Source organism: Salvelinus namaycush, chromosome 22 (assembly GCF_016432855.1).
Source record: "Salvelinus namaycush isolate Seneca chromosome 22, SaNama_1.0, whole genome shotgun sequence".
Lineage (NCBI taxonomy): Eukaryota > Metazoa > Chordata > Actinopteri > Salmoniformes > Salmonidae > Salvelinus > Salvelinus namaycush.
Window position 1 is genome coordinate 28479557 of NC_052328.1, and position 19644 is coordinate 28499200.

Below are 19644 nucleotides of genomic sequence, written 5' to 3' on the forward strand. Positions count from 1 at the left end.
CCTTATGATCCTGTACAGCCTCATCTATGGGGACACAGTCATGAGATGTATGTTTCTTTGAGGCCTGACACACCAAGCAGACAGGCTGTTTATCTTCCAGACAGAAGAGCTTGAGTTTCTCACAATGTACACCGCAGAGCACCTTAGGCCCTGCTGAAGCTCTCTGACTTCTCTCCTGTATAATGTTTTTGTTGTTGTTGTAAATTTAACAAGGTAAGTCAGTTAAAAACAAATTCTTATTTACAATGACGGCCTACATCGGCCAAACCCGGACGACACTGGGCCAATTGTGCGCCGCCCTATGGGACTCCCAAACACGGCTGGTTGTGATACAGCCTGGAATCAAACCAGGGTGTCTGTTGTGACGCCTCTAGCACTGAGATGCAGTGCCTCAGACCGCTGAACCAGGGTGTCTGTAGTGACGCCTCTCGCACTGAGATGCAGTGCCTTAGACCGCTGAACCAGGCTGTCTGTAGTGACGCCTCTAGCACTGAGATGCAGTGCCTTAGACCGCTGAACCAGGGTGTCTGTAGTGACGCCTCTAGCACTGAGATGCAGTGCCTTAGACCGCTGAACTAGGGTGTCTGTAGTGACGCCTCTCGCACTGAGATGCAGTGCCTTAGACCGCTGAACCAGGGTGTCTGTAGTGACGCCTCTAGCACTGAGATGCAGTGCCTTAGACCGCTGAACCAGGGTGTCTGTAGTGACGCCTCTCGCACTGAGATGCAGTGCCTTAGACCGCTGAAACAGGGTGTCTGTAGTGACGCCTCTCGCACTGAGATGCAGTGCCTTAGACCGCTGAACCAGGGTGTCTGTAGTGACGCCTCTAGCACTGAGATGCAGTGCCTTAGACCGCTGAACCAGGGTGTCTGTAGTGACACCTCTAGCACTGAGATGCAGTGCCTTAGACCACTGCACCTCTCAGGAGCCCCAAAAGGCCTCACACACAGGTTCATTAGAGCCAAGTTACATGGAGGTTCAGACATCAGACATCTCCTACAAACTGGACTTCCTGGGATACTTTCTCAGAACAGCATTCCTGTACAGGCCTTACTGAAGCTGTGGCTACACGACAGTAGGGCAGGATCTTTGAAGATGCCGCAGCATACAGGACAGGAGAGGTCCTCCTCTGGTAACTTCTGAAAGTTACTTTCACTTTTAACAACTTACTCTCTTAAATGGGCACTTCCCCCAAAAGTTAAGCCGCACTTGGAGACCCGTTTGTTTAACATTTTTGATGCTATATCAATATCTCTAACCAAAGATATCTCAAGATATTTCAATACCTCTAACCAAATCCCAGAGTTGTGTTGTTGATCCAACAGAGCTGAACTCTAGAAAACTGAATGTTACAGCATTGAGCTACACGTTACCCTCAACAGGCGACTCAGAAGTGCAGCTATACAGAACACTAGGAGTCTGGTTAGACAGGTAAATTGTGCGTGTGTCTGTCTGTGTAGTTTTGCTGTGTGTGCAGACTAATAGCTCATGTACACACAATTGTTATTGATGGACCCACCCATTGATTATTTCAATTAAGATGGAAGCACACATTGATCATAGAATCAATTCATCAATTCACACTTGGCATTTTAAGAATATAGATTTTTATTGACATAGCAGCAGCTTCAAGATAGTAAAATCTACATTTAAACAGACTGAACGGACTGAACGGACTGAACAGACTGAACAAAACAATGTGTTTCTATTTGTATGACACTTCTTTTTGTGTGTTTCTCTTTTCATGCACAGTCCCAGAGCTAATAAATGTTTCATACATGTTTATAAAGGGTTAATAACACATTATAAATGGCTTATTACATGTTAACTACTGCAAGCTCAGATGAATAGGTTAAGGCTTAAGTAAGACTGGGAATAAGTATTCTAGCAGATAACTCGACAATACACAGCTTTCTGGAACGACTGCCTCTGGTCTGCTGAGGCCTATAACTGGTCTGCTGAGGCCTATAACTGGTCTGCTGAGGCCTATAACTGGTCTGCTAAGGCCTGGTCTGCTGAGGCCTATAACTGGTCTGCTGAGGCCTATAACTGGTCTGCTAAGGCCTATAACTGGTCTGTTAAGGCCTGGTCTGCTGAGGCCTATAACTGGTCTGCTGAGGCCTATAACTGGTCTGTTAAGGCCTGGTCTGCTGAGGCCTATAACTGGTCTGCTGAGGCCTATAACTGGTCTGCTGAGGCCTACAACTGGTCTGTTAAGGCCTATAACTGGTCTGCTGAGGTCTATAACTGGTCTGCTAAGATCTATAACTGGTCTGCTAAGGTCTATAACTGGTCTGCTAAGGTCTATAACTGGTCTGCTAAGGTCTATAACTGGTCTGCTGAGGCCTATAACTGGTCTATTAAGGCCTGGTCTGCTGAGGCCTATAACTGGTCTGCTGAGGCCTATAACTGGTCTGCTAAGGTCTATAACTGGTCTGCTGAGGCCTATAACTGGTCTGTTAAGGCCTGGTCTGCTGAGGCCTATAACTGGTCTGCTGAGGCCTATAACTGGTCTGCTAAGGTCTATAACTGGTCTGTTAAGGCCTATAACTGGTCTGTTAAGGCCTATAACTGGTCTGTTAAGGCCTGGTCTGTTAAGGCCTATAACTGGTCTGTTAAGGTCTATAACTGGTCTGCTGAGGCCTATAACTGGTCTGCTAAGGTCTATAACTGGTCTGTTAAGGCCTATAACTGGTCTGTTAAGGCCTGGTCTGTTAAGGCCTATAACTGGTCTGCTAAGGTCTATAACTGGTCTGTTAAGGCCTGGTCTGTTAAGGCCTGGTCTGCTGAGGCCTATAACTGGTCTGTTAAGGCCTGGTCTGTTAAGGCCTATAACTGGTCTGCTGAGGCCTATAACTGGTCTGTTAAGGCCTATAACTGGTCTGTTAAGGCCTATAACTGGTCTGCTGAGGCCTATAACTGGTCTGTTAAGGCCTATAACTGGTCTGTTAAGGCCTGGTCTGTTAAGGCCTATAACTGGTCTGCTAAGGTCTATAACTGGTCTGCTGAGGCCTATAACTGGTCTGCTAAGGCCTGGTCTGTTAAGGCCTATAACTGGTATGTTAAGGCCTGGTCTGTTAAGGTTTATAACTGGTCTGTTAAGGCCTGGTCTGCTGAGGCCTATAACTGGTCTGTTAAGGCCTATAACTGGTCTGTTAAGGCCTGGTCTGTTAAGGTCTATAACTGGTCTGTTAAGGCCTGGTCTGTTAAGGCCTATAACTGGTCTGTTAATGCCTGGTCTGCTGAGGCCTATAACTGGTCTGTTAAGGCCTGGTCTGTTAAGGTCTATAACTGGTCTGTTAAGGCCTGGTCTGTTAAAGTCTATAACTGGTCTGTTAAGGCCTGGTCTGTTAAGGTCTATAACTGGTCTGTTAAGGCCTGGTCTGTTAAGGTCTATAACTGGTCTGTTAAGGCCTATAACTGGTCTGCTGAGGCCTATAACTGGTCTGTTAAGGCCTATAACTGGTCTGTTAAGGCCTGGTCTGTTAAGGCCTATAACTGGTCTGTTAAGGCCTGGTCTGTTAAGGTCTATAACTGGTCTGTTAAGGCCTATAACTGGTCTGCTGAGGCCTATAACTGGTCTGTTAAGGCCTATAACTGGTCTGTTAAGGTCTATAACTGGTCTGTTAAGGCCTGGTCTGTTAAGGCCTATAACTGGTCTGTTAAGGCCTATAACTGGTCTGCTGAGGCCTATAACTGGTCTGTTAAGGTCTATAACTGGTCTGTTAAGGCCTGGTCTGTTAAGGTCTATAACTGGTCTGTTAAGGCCTGGTCTGTTAAGGCCTATAACTGGTCTGTTAAGGCCTGGTCTGTTAAGGCCTATAACTCCATACATGTTAATTTCCCAGACAAATCTGTTCCCTTGATCATGATATACAGCACTTCTTCAAAATCTATAAATTCAATAAATGTGAAAACTTCTCAATTATTAGTTATGATCTATATGACATGTTATTTTTTTGTATCACTTCTTTTCATGTGTGTGTTTGTGCACGCATGTTAAGACGTAATACTTTTATGAGCAGTTCCATTATTGTTTAGGATTAATTGAGGATATGGTCACTCGTCCATCCAATTGAGGATTATTGCCAAGATCTGTTGCCGGGCAGTTCATGACCCCTGCAGTGTCAGTAATATACTGTAGCAGGACCTTGTATTTCTCAATGTGCTCCATCTTTCAAGTAAATAGACTACTATGCTCCTACATTCAAGTACATGAAGTGCAATGACAGGACTTGGAGTGAAGTAAAGCTCTGGGTCCATATCCATAAAGAGTCCTAGAGTAGGAAGGAGTGTCAAGTCTAGCTAGCTTGACTTAAATGTTAATAAAAGCTGATCTAGGATCAGGTCCCCCCTGTCCAGGTAATCTTATTCATCATGATCTAAAATGATCCAAAATCAGCATTTTAAGATGCTTTATGAATACAGGCCTGTGATTATAGGGACTATACTGACCGAATGGCCACACTACACCTTTCCTCTCAAAAATCACTGCAGGACAGATGTACTCATTTCCATTTTGCAAATGAGAGAATAGTAAACGTTCAGGTTTGTATGGGAGGGTATTTGTTATCTCTGAATGAGTTGTGTTTTCTATATTCTCAGCAGCACAGAGAGAAGCAGAGAGAGATGTGGTGGTGTGTGTATTAATATATTGCTCTCAAAGAACATTCAAAGGCACAGGCTACAAAAAGACCTATATAGATGAATCAGATGAAAAATCAGATAGATGAATCAGATATATGAAATATATGAATCCGATTTGAAACCATTGATGTGGATCTCTCTAACAGTTACAGTACTGTGGGTTTAGGACATGGATGGACAACTATGGTACTCAGGGGTGCAGCAGTGTCCGCTGTTCTCTCTTCTCCCTGTGGCACTTAATCACTCATTACCGAGAGAAGACACGCCTGGGCCCATGTTAAAAAAGTGTCTCAGGGAAGGAAGGCTGATCTAGGATTAGGTCCCCTCCTGTCCATGTAATCCTATTAATTATGATCTACTGATCCTAGATCAGCACTCCGAGACTCTTTGTGAACATGGGCCCAGGTTTCCCAGGTAGCAGTCCAGTCACTGATTTGCAGGAAGAAAATAAAACCAGAAAACCTCCTGAGGACGGGAGTTTCCCTGGTTTAAGTTTTTTTAATCCTCTACACAGGTTCATCTGTAGAGAAGTACAGTACATTATGACATCAGTTTTAAAGAGGATCTGTAGAGAAACATAATTTACTTTGTAAGGAATGCAGAGACATATAAAACGACCATGCAAGCAGCATTCAGCATCTTTGAAAAGCACTGTGCAACATTCACTTGATGCCAAAGTCCTTCCCCCTGTCTGTCTGTTTATCTATGCACTTTTGGTTTACAGTACGATTCAAAATGGACGTCAAGATAAACAGCTTAGTCATCATGTCCACTATTATAAGCACCATACTCAATGTCACTCCTCTCCCTGTTCTTCCATAATAGATAGTGTATAACTACGACTAGCTAGCAGCACAGTGTCCTCCTATAGGCACGATGGTATATACTATAGTACATAATGCAATAGATACACTGGAATTATGCACACTTCCTCCCTCACACACACACACACACAATCTTAAACAAACATGCCACACGTTAATGTTCTGAGACACTCATCAGCTATACTGTAACAGCTAGAGGCCAAGACACAGCAGATGCTCTCTACCTGTCTGTCTGCCTGCCTGCCTATCCTACCTTCTCTCCATGTTAGAAAGTGCAAAGTGAAGCAAGAAGGGGCGGGATAGTGACTCTGGTGGGGAGAAGAGGTTAGTGGCTAGGGTCTGATGACCCTTCTCCCTTAGTCTCTCTGGTGCTCTGTCTCCCGGCAGGGTTCTTCAAGATCCTCTCCACAAACAATTTGCCTCGTCCTGCTACACGTGGCCCTGCACACACACGCACGCATGCGCACAAATACCCACAAAGACACATCCATACAATTAACATACTTACATTAAAATACAGTCACACTCACAGGGTCTCATGACAGTCCAAACAGACTACATACTCACTACTCACCAGCTGATTCCTTCAGAATGTCCTCCAGTCTCTCTCTCAGACATCCTCTCTCTGTGTCTTCCTCTCTGCTCTCCACTCTCTGGCGGATCAGTTCCTTTATCTGCAGCACTGCCCACAACAGGCCATCTGAAAGAATTACACCACCAGAGACATGAAGGATTGACTGAATGAGCTAAAATGGCTGCATACTGGCTAAATTCCCTTGGAAAGTCTCAGTATAAATTAAATCATAAAAATGTATATTTAAAGCACATAGGCTATGTTAAGTGTGAAAAAGGATTGTATGAAACAGATAATTATCTACAACAGTGTGTTAGGGCCAGTGGCGGTTGGTGCCGTTTAACTTCTACTTCATCACAATCCCGGATCCGGGAGCACCCCCATCAGTAAAAAAGCTGACTAGCATAGCCTAGCATAGCGTCACAAGTAAATACTAGCATCTAAATATCATTAAATCACAAGTCCAAGACACCAGATGAAAGATACACATCTTGTGAATCCAGCCATCATTTCTGATTTTTAAAATGTTTTACAGGGAAGACACAATATGTAAATCTATTAGCTAACCATGTTAGCAAAAGACACAACTTTTTTTTCCCACCATTTTTTTCCTGCATAGGTAGCTATCACAATTTCGACCAAATAAAGATATAAATAGCCACTAACCAAGAAACAACTTAATCAGATGACAGTCTGATAACATATTTATTGAATAGCATATGTTTTGTTAGAAAAATGTGCATATTTCAGGTATAAATCATAGTTTTACATTGCAGCCACCATCACAACTCTCACCAAAGCAACTAGAATAACTACAGAGACCAACGTGAATTACCTAAATACTCATCATAAAACATTTATGAAAAATACACAGCGTACAGCAAATGAAAGACAAAGATCTTGTGAATCCAGCCAATATTTCAGATTTTTTAAGTGTTTTACAGCAAAAACACAATATAGCATTATATTAGCTTACTACAATAGCCAACCACACAACAGCATTGATTCAGGCCAACAATAGCGATAACGAATAAACCAGCAAAAGATATTAATTTTTTCACTAACCTTCTCAAACTTCTTCAGATGACAGACCTATAACATCATATTACACAATACATATGGAGTTTGTTCGAAAATGTGCATATTTAGTGGCACAAATCGTGGTTATACAATGAGAATAGTAGCCAAGCTGCCAACAATATGTCGGGAGAAATCTTGGGAGAGGCACCTAATCTAATCAGTAACTAATCCTAAACTTGACTAAAAAATACAGGTTGGACAGCAAATGAAAGATACATTAGTTCTTAATGCAATCGCTGTGTTAGATTTTTAAAATTAACGTTACTACGACATACAGCGTGCGTTAAAGCGAGACCGCACCGAAATTAATGGCGGAATATGAGTTTTACATTTTTCAACAGAACAACGAATTAACATCATAAATAGCTCTTACTTTTTGATGAGCTCCCATCAGAATCTTGGGCAAGTTGTCCTTTTTCCAAAAGAATCGTTGCTCGGTTGTAGATTGTCGCCTTCAACTTTGGAATTAGCAGTAAACATTAGCCATGTGGGCCAGACGTGCCCAAGTCCCTAGAACGCAGCACAAATAAATACCCGAAAATCGCAATATACTGATATAAACTGATATAACTCGGTTTAAAATAACAACATTATGATGTCTTTAACACCTATATCGAATAAAATCAGAGCCGGATATATCTAAGGGCTATAACGGGAGCTTTCTAGAAGGCCATCCTGAGGTCTGTCTTGCGTCATGGCGAAGAGAAGAAAGGGAGGACCCCACGTTGCCAGCCCATTTATAAGGCCTCAGATCTGCCTAGCAACTCCATTTCAATTCTCACTATTCGCTGACATCCAGGGGAAGGCGTATGCAGTGCATCTCAACCAATAGAAGACAGGCAAATTAATAAACCGACCTCAGAACAGCCTGCAGATTTCAGATTTCTCACTTCCTCATAGGAAAATTGCTCCAACTCGAGTTCTGTTTTACTCACAGATATAATTCAAACGGTTTTAGAAACTAGAGAGTGTTTTCTATCCAATAGTAATAATAATATGCATATTGTACGAGCAAGAATTGAGTACGAGGCAGTTTAATTTGGGAACAAAATTATTACAAAGTGCAAACAGCACCCCCTATTGAGAAAAGGTTTTAAGATTAGAGAGGTAGATTTTTTTTGAGTAATCAAGGTGACAGACAGTGACACATTCAGAACCGCCTTGCACACTCTTGCCTGCATCTAGCTGATCTGGGGTGGAATCATTAGTCCAAATAGAACGTTTTGCAACTAAAACAAGAGTTTGTATTGAACAAATTCAGGTAGGTCCTTCCCCGTTCCGTTTGCTTGTTTAAGACAGAATCGGCAGAATGAATACACCCCTGATCATCCAGTTCACTTTCATAGCAGACAAATACGGAATCATTGCTAATGCTCGCTGTATAATTCCTTTTTGCATTTACGCGCTCTCCTCTCACATTTTTCCTTCGCTTGTGGACTTCAGTGCACAACACAACAGCTGTCTATGACCAAGCGCAAAAACCTCTCCAAGCCAAACCTTCATACCATAACACTAACCACTAAGCCTACATTGTTGTCACCATATTAATATTATAGTCAACAAACTAAAACTAACGTGTAAGTAAACCCACAATCCAATTCATGTGTACAATCACACAGTACAGTGTACAGCAAGCAGTTAAACCAGCGGGCCCCGGTGGTAATAAATTAATAAAACAGAAAGCTTAACCTTGACTTGAAGAGTTGCAGCATTGGTTTGCCTTAGCCAGCTAGCTAACATAAATAGCATTCTTCTCTGTTTGAATCAGGATGTTGAGTAGGCTAAACTAGCTGCATTAGATAAGTGAAAAGTAAACTAAGAAGGAAAAAAGACAATGAAATATAGCTATCACTCCCTCTCTCTGCTGCTACTACTTAATTTGTTCAAAACTGCTTAACTATTGTCTTTCACTCTCTTGGAGTCAACTACTCACCACTGCACTGCAGTGTTAGCTAGCTGTAGCTTATGCTTTCAGTACTAGATTAATTCTTTGTTCCTTTGATTGGATGGACAACATGTCAGTTCATACTGCAAGAGCTCTGATAGGTTGGAGGACGTCCTCCGGAAGTTGTCATAATTACTGTGTAAGTCTATGGAAGGAGCTGAGAACCATGAGCCTCCTAGGTTTTGTATTGAAGTCAATGTACCCAGAGGAGGATGGAAGATAGCTGTCCTCCAGCTACAGCATGGTGCTACCCTACAGAGTGCTGTTGAGGCTACTGTAGACTTTCATCGCAACACAGTGTGTATTAATCAGTTATTTGGTGACGTGAATATATTTAGTATAGTTTTATCTAAAAAGGATAGCTTTTTTAATGTTAAACCATTTTAACTTTTCAGAAATTAATTTAGTAGCATTGCCCTCCCCTTCCTACTCTGAGGAGCCTCTAGTGGTCAGGACCCTGTGGCTTCTGGTTGATTAGGTCACATCTTGAGAATAGCGTGGTGCCATATCTGATTGCTCTGTATTACCAAGTCCTAAGACTGCACATACAGATCAAGGACCAGCTAGATTGAGAAAGGGTCCTGGCTAGAAACACAATCTGTCTCTACTTGGTGGATCACCAACAGAACCCATAACAACAGTTTTAGGTGGGTCACTGATTATAAATCGGAAGAAATAACTCACCATACTCCTGGTTCAGCCCCCACAGTTTGATTTTGTTGGCCTCATGCTGGGCTTTCTTCTTCAGCCGACACGCTCTGTGGAGAGAGAGGGCGAGAGATAGAGTGATAGAGAGATGGGAGTGTTGATAAACTCCCATATCTATTGGGTGAAATACAACGGTGTGCCATCACGCAAGATGTGTGACCTGTTGCCACAAGAAAAGGGCAACCAGTGAAGAACAAACACCATTGTAAATACAACCTATTTATGTTTATTTATTTTCACTTTTGTACTTTAACTATTTACACATCATTACAACACTGTATATATACACATAATATGACATTTGAAATGTATTTATTATTTTGGAACTTTTGTAAGTGTAATGTTTACAGTCAATGTTTTATTGTTTATTATCTATTTAATTTGCTTTGGCAATGTAAAAATGTTTCCCATGCCAATAAAGCCCTTAAATTGAAATTGAATTGAGAGACAGCGAGAGAGTGAGAGAGAGAGAGAGAGAGAGAGAGAGAGAGAGAGAGAGAGAGACAGCGAGAGAGTGAGAGAGACAGACAGACAGACAGAGTGAGAGAGATTTTATGCCAATAAAGCCCTTAAATTGAAATTGAATTGAGAGACAGCGAGAGAGTGAGAGAGAGAGAGAGAGAGAGAGAGAGAGAGAGACAGCGAGAGAGTGAGAGAGACAGACAGACAGACAGAGTGAGAGAGATGGAGAGAGAGAGAGAGACAGAGACAGGGAGAGAGACAGAGAGTGAGAGACAGAGTGAGAGAGAGAGAGACAGACAGACAGACAGACAGACAGACAGAGTGAGAGAGATGGAGAGAGAGAGAGAGAGAGACAGAGACAGGGAGAGAGACAGAGAGTGAGAGACAGAGTGAGAGAGAGAGACAGTTTACCAACCTATAGCCAGAGCTTATGCTGCGCTACACTCGACCTCACTAGCACTTAGCTAGACGCAGGTTGAATTTAACACAGCACAGTTCTGTTGAGTGGTACTTCCATCCGGGACACCATGCTGTACAAATCAAATGTACTTCTGAAAGTGCAGTGTGGAAAAGCCACTAGCGAATTATGCCTCTATAGTTAGACAGGTAAGTCAGGTAAGTCGTGTGTATGTGTCCGTGTCCTAGTGTGTACGTGCACCTGGAGGCCAGTTTGTTCCTCTCCTTTCGTGTTGGGGCCCTGGCAGTAACAGGCAGGTCACTGACAGGAGTCAGGCCCTCCAGAGCAGAGCTGAGTGTATGGAGCTGCTCTCCCAAGCTCTGTAGCTTCCCAGGGCTGGGGGTCAGGTCACTGGCATCTGTACGACGGGCCTTCCTCTGGCCTCGCTTACCTGGGGAACACACAGGAGTTTGTGGTTGGTTTTACATAAGTACGTTTGTAAGTCGCTCTGGATAAGAACATCTGCTTAATGACTAAATGTAATTGTATGTTTCCAAGCACACAAGCACTCGAGACGCAACTGACAGTGCAGCTAATGCAGCTATACTTTAGACTCCACTAACAAAGTATTTGTGTTTGGCGATAGAAATGAGAGATGGCGAGGTTGAAGCAGCACATTTTACCTCTGAATTTTAACACCCGTGGTGTTAAAGGGATACTTGGGGATTTTGGCAATGAGGCCTTTTATCTACTTCCCCAGAGTCAGATGAAGTCGTGGATATCAGATTTATGCTAGTCGATACTCAGACTTCCAGTCAGTGCACTAAATCTAGTTAGCATTGGCTGGCGAAACTACCTCTAATTTCTTTCATATCGGACACAGAGACATAAAAATGGTATCATCTGTGTTCTTCTGAACAGATAAAGGGCCTCATTGCCAAAATCTCGAAGTATCCCTTTAAAATTAACACTTTCCTAGTATGTATGTGACCCACCAAATGAGTATTGATACATTTATAAAAATTAAGAACATATAAAATGTAAAAATGTTTTACACCTTCCTTTCCTTATTCAATTGTACATGAATGAGTCTTATGGGTTGGGGTTGAGGTCTCACCATTGGTGGAGGTCCCCTCTTTCAGGCACATGGTGGTGGGTAGGGTGCTAGGGCCCCAGATGATATCCCCTTCATATTTATCTTCATCTCCTTCTTCATATCTCTCTTCGGCTCTCCCTCTATCCTTCTCTCCATCTCTCCATTTGGCTCTCAATCTATCTTTATCGCCATCTCTCCCCAGGTCTGCCTCACTGAAGAGGCTACATTCCCAGTAACACCGGCGTTTCTTTTGTCTCTTATGGGACTGAAGCTCCTCCTCTTCCTTCCCTTTCTCTTCCTCCATGGCTTCTGTCCCCTTCTCCTCTTCCTCTTTCCCATCTTTCTCCTTCTCCTCCTCTTCCTCTTCAATATCGCTGTCTGTTCCTTGACTAGACTCAGTGTCTGGCTCACTCTGTAGAGAGTAGTTATGCACCATCTCTTCCTGCCCCACCTGCTGCAGCCCTTTCCTAGCTTCACTCTCCCGCCCTCCAGCCTCTTGGCTCCAGGACTCCGGATATCTACCAGCCAGGAGGAGGTGTCCAGCCCCCAACCCTACACAGGGTGTGAGGTCTGTGGGGTTCCTCGGCTGCCTCTCCCCTGGTCTTAGGGATAACCATGGTTCTTCTCTGCCTCCCTGTGGAGAGCAAAACAGAGTAGGTAGAAGTTTGCTCTAAAGCATGGTCAGAGTTTCTAAGGACTGCCCATGGACCCACATCAGACTCAACTAATCAATAGCTTCCTCAGTTGTGTTAGTGCTTGGCTGGAACAAACAGCTGCACACCCTGTAGATCTCCAGAACCAGAAGTGACTTCCCGGGATCTAATGGTGAAGGTTGGTGATGATGTTAATCCGGATAATCTGTGGTTAAGAGTAACTCATACCTCAGGTGAGACGGAGGAGCTCTCGCAGCTCGGTGGTGCCCCCTCTGGGCTGCCTTTGGCGTAGTGTGTGATGTCATCCAGTGCCGAGATGTCCCAGCGACGCTCGGAGGTGTGTGTGTCGTCAGTGAACACATCCTCCAAGAGATCACTGAGTAGCTCACATCCAGGCTGCTGGCCTCGACACAGGGACAAGGCTGGGGCCCCCAACATCACCACCACACCCTTAGGACACTACAACACAGAGACCAAACACATACTCTGTCTATGATAACACTGAGTTACATACACACACACACATCGTTTTTTACTTCTGTCGTATTCAATTCCAGATCCAGAGGTCAATAGCATTGATGGTTTTCATTCTTCCATCCCCTCTAATCAGGGACTGAGTCAGACCACAGGAGGTTGGTGTCACCTTAATTGGGGAGTTGGGGCTCGTGGTAATTGCTGGAGCGGAATTAGTGGAATGGTATCAAGCACATCAAACACATGTTTGATGCCATTCCATTGACTCCATTCCAGCCATTATTATGACCTCGCCTCCCCTCAGCAGCCTCCACTGATTCAGACATGGGACATACACAAGTGACAAATGTTTTCCACTGTACCTACGTTGTCTGACTCTGCACTGCCCCCTGTAGGAGAGATGGTGAATGGCTCTAAGGTCACAGATAACCCGTTGGTCCCATAGGCCTCACCAAAGACAGGCTCCATCCCACTGCTACCTGGCTGGAGAGAGAGAAGGGGAAGGGGTCAGAGTTGGATGGGGGAGATAGAAAGGTAAAGGGGGAGGAGGACAGAGCGAGAAAGCGAGAGAAAGTCAGAAATTACTCTGTTGTGATATTGTACAATAGCCAGCATTAAGTTTGTAACCTAGCAACTCATCATGATAAAGTATCTATATATTATGAAGAATAATGAAGAATATATTGTAGTATAATAAGGCTGTGTACCTGAGGCATGGTGGTGCTTGGACCTGTTCAGAGGCAGTTGGATGGGTCAACAGTTTAGTACGGTTAGCTTCGTCATCATCAGTACACCAACCGTCAGAGGTCAAAGTTCACATCATCTGATAACAGAGACAGACAGTTAGCCTTAACATTAACATTTTAAATCGAGCAGCTGATTTAGTTCAGGTTGCAGAGATTAGTTACAGTAGCTTCACCCCCCCCTTGTAATTTTTCCTATTTTGTTGCCTTACAACCTGGAATTAAAATAGATTTTTGGGGGATTTGTATCATTTGATTTACACAACATATCTACCACTTTGAAGATGCTAAATAAAAACATTTGTGACACAAATAAGACAAAAAAAACGGACAATTTGAGCATGCATAACTATTCACCCCGCCAAAGTCAATACTTTGTATAGCCCACCTTTTGCAGCAATTACCGCTGCAAGTCTCATGGGGTATGTCTCTATAAGCTTGACACATCTAGCCACTGGGATTTTTGCCCATTCTTCAAGGCAAAACTGCTACAGCTCCTTCAAGTTGGATGGGTTCCGCTGGTGTACCGCAATTTTTAAGTCATACCACAGATTCTCAATTGGATTGAGGTCCGGGCTTTGACTAGGCCAATCCAAGACATTTAAATATTTCCCCTTAAACCACTCAAGTGTTGCTTTAGCAGTATGCTCAGGGTCATTGTCCTGCTGGAAGGTGAACCTCCGTCCCAGTCTCAAAGCTCTGGAAGACTGAAACAGGTTTCCCTCAAGAATTTCCCTGTATTTAGCGCAATCTGTCATTCCTTCAATTCTGACCAGTTTCCCAGTTCCTGCCAAGTTCCTGCCACATGGCACCACCATGTTTCACTGTGGGGATGGCGTTCTCAGGGTGATGAGATATTATTATTATATTATGAGATGAGATATTTCTTTCTTTCAGTAATGGCTTTTTTCTGGCCACTCTTCCGTAAAGCCCAGCTCTGTGGAGTGTACTGCTTAAAGTGGTCCTATGGACAGATAGTCCAATCTCTGCTGTGGAGCTTTGCAGCTCCTTCAGGGTTATCTTTGGTCTCTTTGTTGCCTCTCTGATTAATGCCCTCCTTGCCTGGTCCATGAGTTTTAGTGGGTGGCCCTCTCTTGGCAGGTTTGTTGTGGTGCTATATTCTTTCCATTTTATTATAATGGATTTAATGGTGATCTGTGGGATTTTCAAAGTTTCGGATATTTTTTTATAACCCAACCCTGATCTGTACTTCTCCACAACTTTGTCCCTGACCTGTTTGGAGAGCTCCTTGGCGCCGCTTACTTGGTGGGGCCCCTTACTTAGTGGTGTTGCAGACTCTAGGTCCTTTCAGAACAGGTGTATATATACTGAGATCATGTGACAGATCATGTGACACTTAGATTGCACACAGGTGGACTTTATTTAACTAATTATGTGACTTCTGAAGTTAATTGGTTGAACCAGATCTTATGTAGGGGCTTCATAGCAAAGGGGGTGAAGACATATGCACAAACCACTTTTTTGAAACAAGTTATTTTTTTATTTTGTCACGGCCGTTGAATGAAGAGGACCAAGGTGCAGCGTGGTGAGCGTACATATTACTTTATTTATATGACGCCGACAAAAACAATAAACAATCCAAAACAACCGTGAAGCTAAAGGCTATAGTGCCATCAAACAAAGACATCTTCCCACAAAGACAGGTGGGAAAAAGGGCTACCTCAGTATGGTTCTCAATCAGAGACAAAGATAGACAGCTGTCCCTGATTGAGAACCCTACCCGGCCAAAACATGGAAATACAAATAATAGAACGAAAGAACATAGAATACCCACCCCAAATCACACCCTGACCAAACCAAAATAGAGACATAAAAAGGATCTCTAAGGTCAGGGCGTAACAAATTTCACCTCACCAATTTGGAGAAATTTGTGTATGTTCATTACATGAAATCCAAATAAAAATCAATTTAAATTACAGGTTGTAATGCAACAAAATAGGAAAAACGCCAAGGGGGATGAATACTTTTGCAAGGCACTGTACAGGTCTCCCATGACAGATTGAGTAGCTGTCAGGCTTTTAAGACTTGGTTTTGGGCTCTGAGATTACTTAGTAGTGATTCATCCAGGGCCATTCCTTGCCTGCCCTAGGCAAGACTCCCGCCCCCCCAAAAAAACTCCCAGTGAGCAAAATGACGTTGAAAAGACATGTAAAATATGTATTTTTCAGACGTTGAAGCTTGGTTCAATTTAGGTTCTTAATGAAAGGTGAAAACATTTATTTTCCATATGTTTAAAATACACATTTTCCAGGACGTTGAAAAGGCGTCTTTTCCGGACATTGAAAAATAACATTTGTCTGGATGTTTAAATCAGGTTCATCATCAAATCTGAACCAATCATAGACATCTATGATTTTGTTACATTACAGCCTTATTCTAAAATGGATCAAATATGTTTTCCCCCTCATCAATCTACACACAATACCCTGCAATGACAAAGCAAAAACTGTTTTTTTTTTTAATTTTTGCAAATATATTAAAAATAAATAACAGAAATACCTTAAGTATTCAGACCCTTTGCTATGAGACTCGAAATTGGGCTCAGGTGCATCTGTTTGCATTGATAATCCTTGAGATGTTTCCACAACTTGATTGGAGTCCACCTGTGGTAAATTCAATTGATTGGACAGGAGTTGGAAAGGCACACACCTGTCTATATACGGTCCAACAGTTGAAGGAATTGTCTGTAGAGCTCAGAGACAGGGTTGTGTCGAGGCACAGATCTGGGGAAGGGTACCAACACATTTCTGCAGCACTGAAGGCCCCCAAGAACACAGTGGCCTCAAACATTCTTAAATGGAAGAAGTTTGGAACCACCAAGATTCTTCCTAGAGCTGGCATTCTGAGCAATCTGGGGAGAAGGAACTTGTTAAGGGATGTGACCAAGAACCCGATGGTCACTCTGACAGAGCTCCAGAGTTCCTCTGTGGAGATGGGAGAACCTTCCAGAAGGACAACCATCTCTGCAGCACTCCACCAATCAGGCCTTTATGGTAGAGTGGCCAGACGGAAGCCACTCCTAAGTAAGGCACATGACAGCCCGCTTGGAGTTTGCCAAAAGGCACCTAAAGGACTCTCAGACCATGAGAAACAAGATTCTCTCGTCTGATGAAACCAAGATTGAACTCTTTGGCCTGAATGCCAAGCGTCACATCTGGAGGAAACCTGGCACCATCCTTATGGTGAAGCATGGTGCTAGAGGCGTCACTACAGACCCTGGTTCGATTCCAGGCTGTATCACAACCGGCTGTGATTGGGAGTCCCATAGGACAGCGCACAATTGGCCCAGCAACGTCCGGGTTAGGGTTGGCCGGGGTAGGCAGTCATTGTAAATAAGAATGTGTTCTTAACTGGACTTGCCTAGTTAAATAAAGGTTAAATAACTAAAAAACAAATAAATGATGGTGACAGGATCATGCTGTGGGATGTTTATCAGCGGCAGGGACGGGAGACTAGTCAGGATCGAGATAAAGAGGAACAGAGCAAAGTACAGAGAGGTCCTTGATGAAAACCTGCTCCAGAGCGCTCAGGACCTCAGACTGGGGATGAAGGTTCACCTTCCAACAGGACAATGACCCTAAGCACACAGCCAAGATAACGCAGGAGTGGCTTCGGGACAAGTCTCTCAATGTCCTTTAGTGGCCCAGCCAGAGCCTGGAGTTGAACCCGATCGAAACATCTCTGGAGAGACCTGAAAATAGATGTGCCGCAACGCTCCCCATCCAACCTGACAGAACTTGAAAATCTACAGAGAGGAATGGGACAAACTCCCAAAATACTGGTGTGCCAAGCTTCTAGCGTCATCCCCAAGAAGACTTGAGGCTGTAATCACTGCCAAAGGTATTTAAACAAAGTACTGAGTAAAGGGTCTGAATACTTATGTAAATGCGATATATCCATTTATTTTTAATACATTAGCAAAAAATAAAAAAATAAACTGAATTTTTGCTTTGTCATTATGGGGTATTGTGTGTAGATTGATGAGGGGAAAAAACTATTAAATCCATTTTAGAACAAGGCTGTAACGTAACAGAATGTATAAAAATTCTAGGGATCTGAATACTTTCCGAATGCACTGTATTTATGTTAGGTTATAGATCGGCGAATCCTGCACGATGTAAAAAGTGTCTGTCTCATTACATTGTCATACATTTTATCTCCAGCCTGCAGGCTACAGAAAGGGCCACATACTGTTTCTACGACATCCTATATCTGCTCCATCATTTATGTTTGATGATTGTTTTGAAGGAACGTTGTTGGAGCACTCCAGCAATGAGTCTCTCCAACAGCACCCTGGAGAGGCGTGCTGGGAATGGACAAGCAAAATATTTTGCGCCCCTGCCGTTGACAAAGTGCGCACTGGGCCATCACAGGGCCGCATCAGCGCTCACCTAAAAAACCCATAGGCCACTGGTTGAGAGAAATTGACTTTTTAGGGGTGGGGGGGGGGGGTGGGGGGGGGCAGAATTATGTGAGGTTTAATGTGTTGTTGTTGGAGGTGTGTCTTGGTCAGTTTAGCTCAGAAAATGCCGCCCTTGTCAATCTGCCACCATAGGCAGCCGCCTAATCCTGCCTAATGGATTCATCACTGCAGTGACATCTAGGTTAATCTAGCAGCTCATCACATGAGCAAAATGTTAATATAGACCTCAACAAGACCATATATCTTCTAGCTGGTATAGACAAGGGGTAATCTGCTGCAGCTTAGGTTGGTTTGCCAGGTTACACTTTATTTGACAGACCACATTTATTTTTACTCTTTGGGAGTCATTCAATCGAGCACTACAATTTATGTTATGTATGTATGTTATCATTGTTCACATGCTTTCTGAACAACTAACAGCAATGTAAAACAACTATCAGGACTGTAAAATTGGGTTGCTGTATTCCATCATACGAGCACAGAGAGACAGAAAGACAGAGAGGGGGGGGAGATAGAGGAAAGACTAATATTCACAGCCAACATCCTGTGCCCTAGATCCCTAAAATAGTCCTAATCAGTCATTTCCCTGTGTCACACACACACACACACACACACACACACACACACACACACACACACACACACACACACACACACACACACACACACACACACACACACACACACACACACACACACACACCATAACTCTACAGAGGGAAAGTCTGAAGAAACAGCCTTTCTTCCACATGAGACAGAGAGAGGAGTGGCTACTTCTTTCCAAGAAATAAGAGGAATAGCAAAGCTCTGTACCTGACAGCTGTGGGGTGAATTTATTTTCACTATAAACCGACTGTTACTCTCATTCAGTCTAATGCCATCATTGAGGATATTAAAGTTTTCTGAATCTGAGCATACATTTAGCTGAACGTCGTGCAAGCCTTTTAAAACAACATTTCGCAACAATATCACCCTGACACTGTCCCTGGCACTCAAGTTACGAAAAGGTAGTATTTTGAACGAACAACTAGCTGTCTTACCTCCTGCATGGACGGTGTGTCACATTTTCCGATGTTGAAGCGCGCCCCCGTCATCTGTCAACGCGCAGCCCCGCGGTTCTGACAGCGAGCGCTCTGGAAGCCAGCAGCCTAAAGTCCGATAGGAAATAGGCTAAACATTTGACCACTAAATAGTACCCGTTGCAATATCAGCAACGATAAGCCTATGCAGCATACAATATTATATTTATATTAGGCCTACACAGCTATAACCTAGGAGGCAACTGTATATAATACAGGAAGAGCACATCAGCATTGACTGGCATCAGAGTTTCAACAAAATAACCAACGTAAAACAGTAGGCTACAGGGTTATTGCTCGATTCATGGCTACCTTGCTGTAGAAGGCTAGGCTACTTACCGTCCACTGTTCCAGCAGTTACAATCAGGGGAACAAAGTGACATCCACATAAACCAATGTTCTTCTTCACAAGACCGCATAAATTACAAGAATTAAAGATATGTTGTGGTCCTCTAGTATATCGACGCAAAATATATTTGGGCTAGTTCTGAACAGCTGGCTTTGGAATGGTCTAGACG

General features: G+C 43.4%; 1 protein-coding gene across 1 annotated transcript; it reads right to left on the reverse strand.

The window, feature by feature from the left end:
* Positions 1-5771: 5771 nt before the first annotated feature.
* LOC120017721 (CREB3 regulatory factor-like) lies at positions 5772-19597 on the reverse strand. The gene is made up of 10 exons (XM_038960670.1): positions 19466-19597; positions 19088-19195; positions 13568-13683; positions 13227-13343; positions 12615-12845; positions 11755-12367; positions 10899-11088; positions 9755-9828; positions 6046-6171; positions 5772-5912 (listed from the first exon to the last, which is right to left on the reverse strand). The coding sequence occupies exons 3-10, from the start codon at positions 13574-13576 to the stop codon at positions 5797-5799; spliced, it is 1476 nt and encodes a 491-aa protein (XP_038816598.1). The 5' UTR covers positions 13577-13683; positions 19088-19195; positions 19466-19597; the 3' UTR covers positions 5772-5796.
* Between the last annotated feature and the right edge of the window lie 47 nt (positions 19598-19644).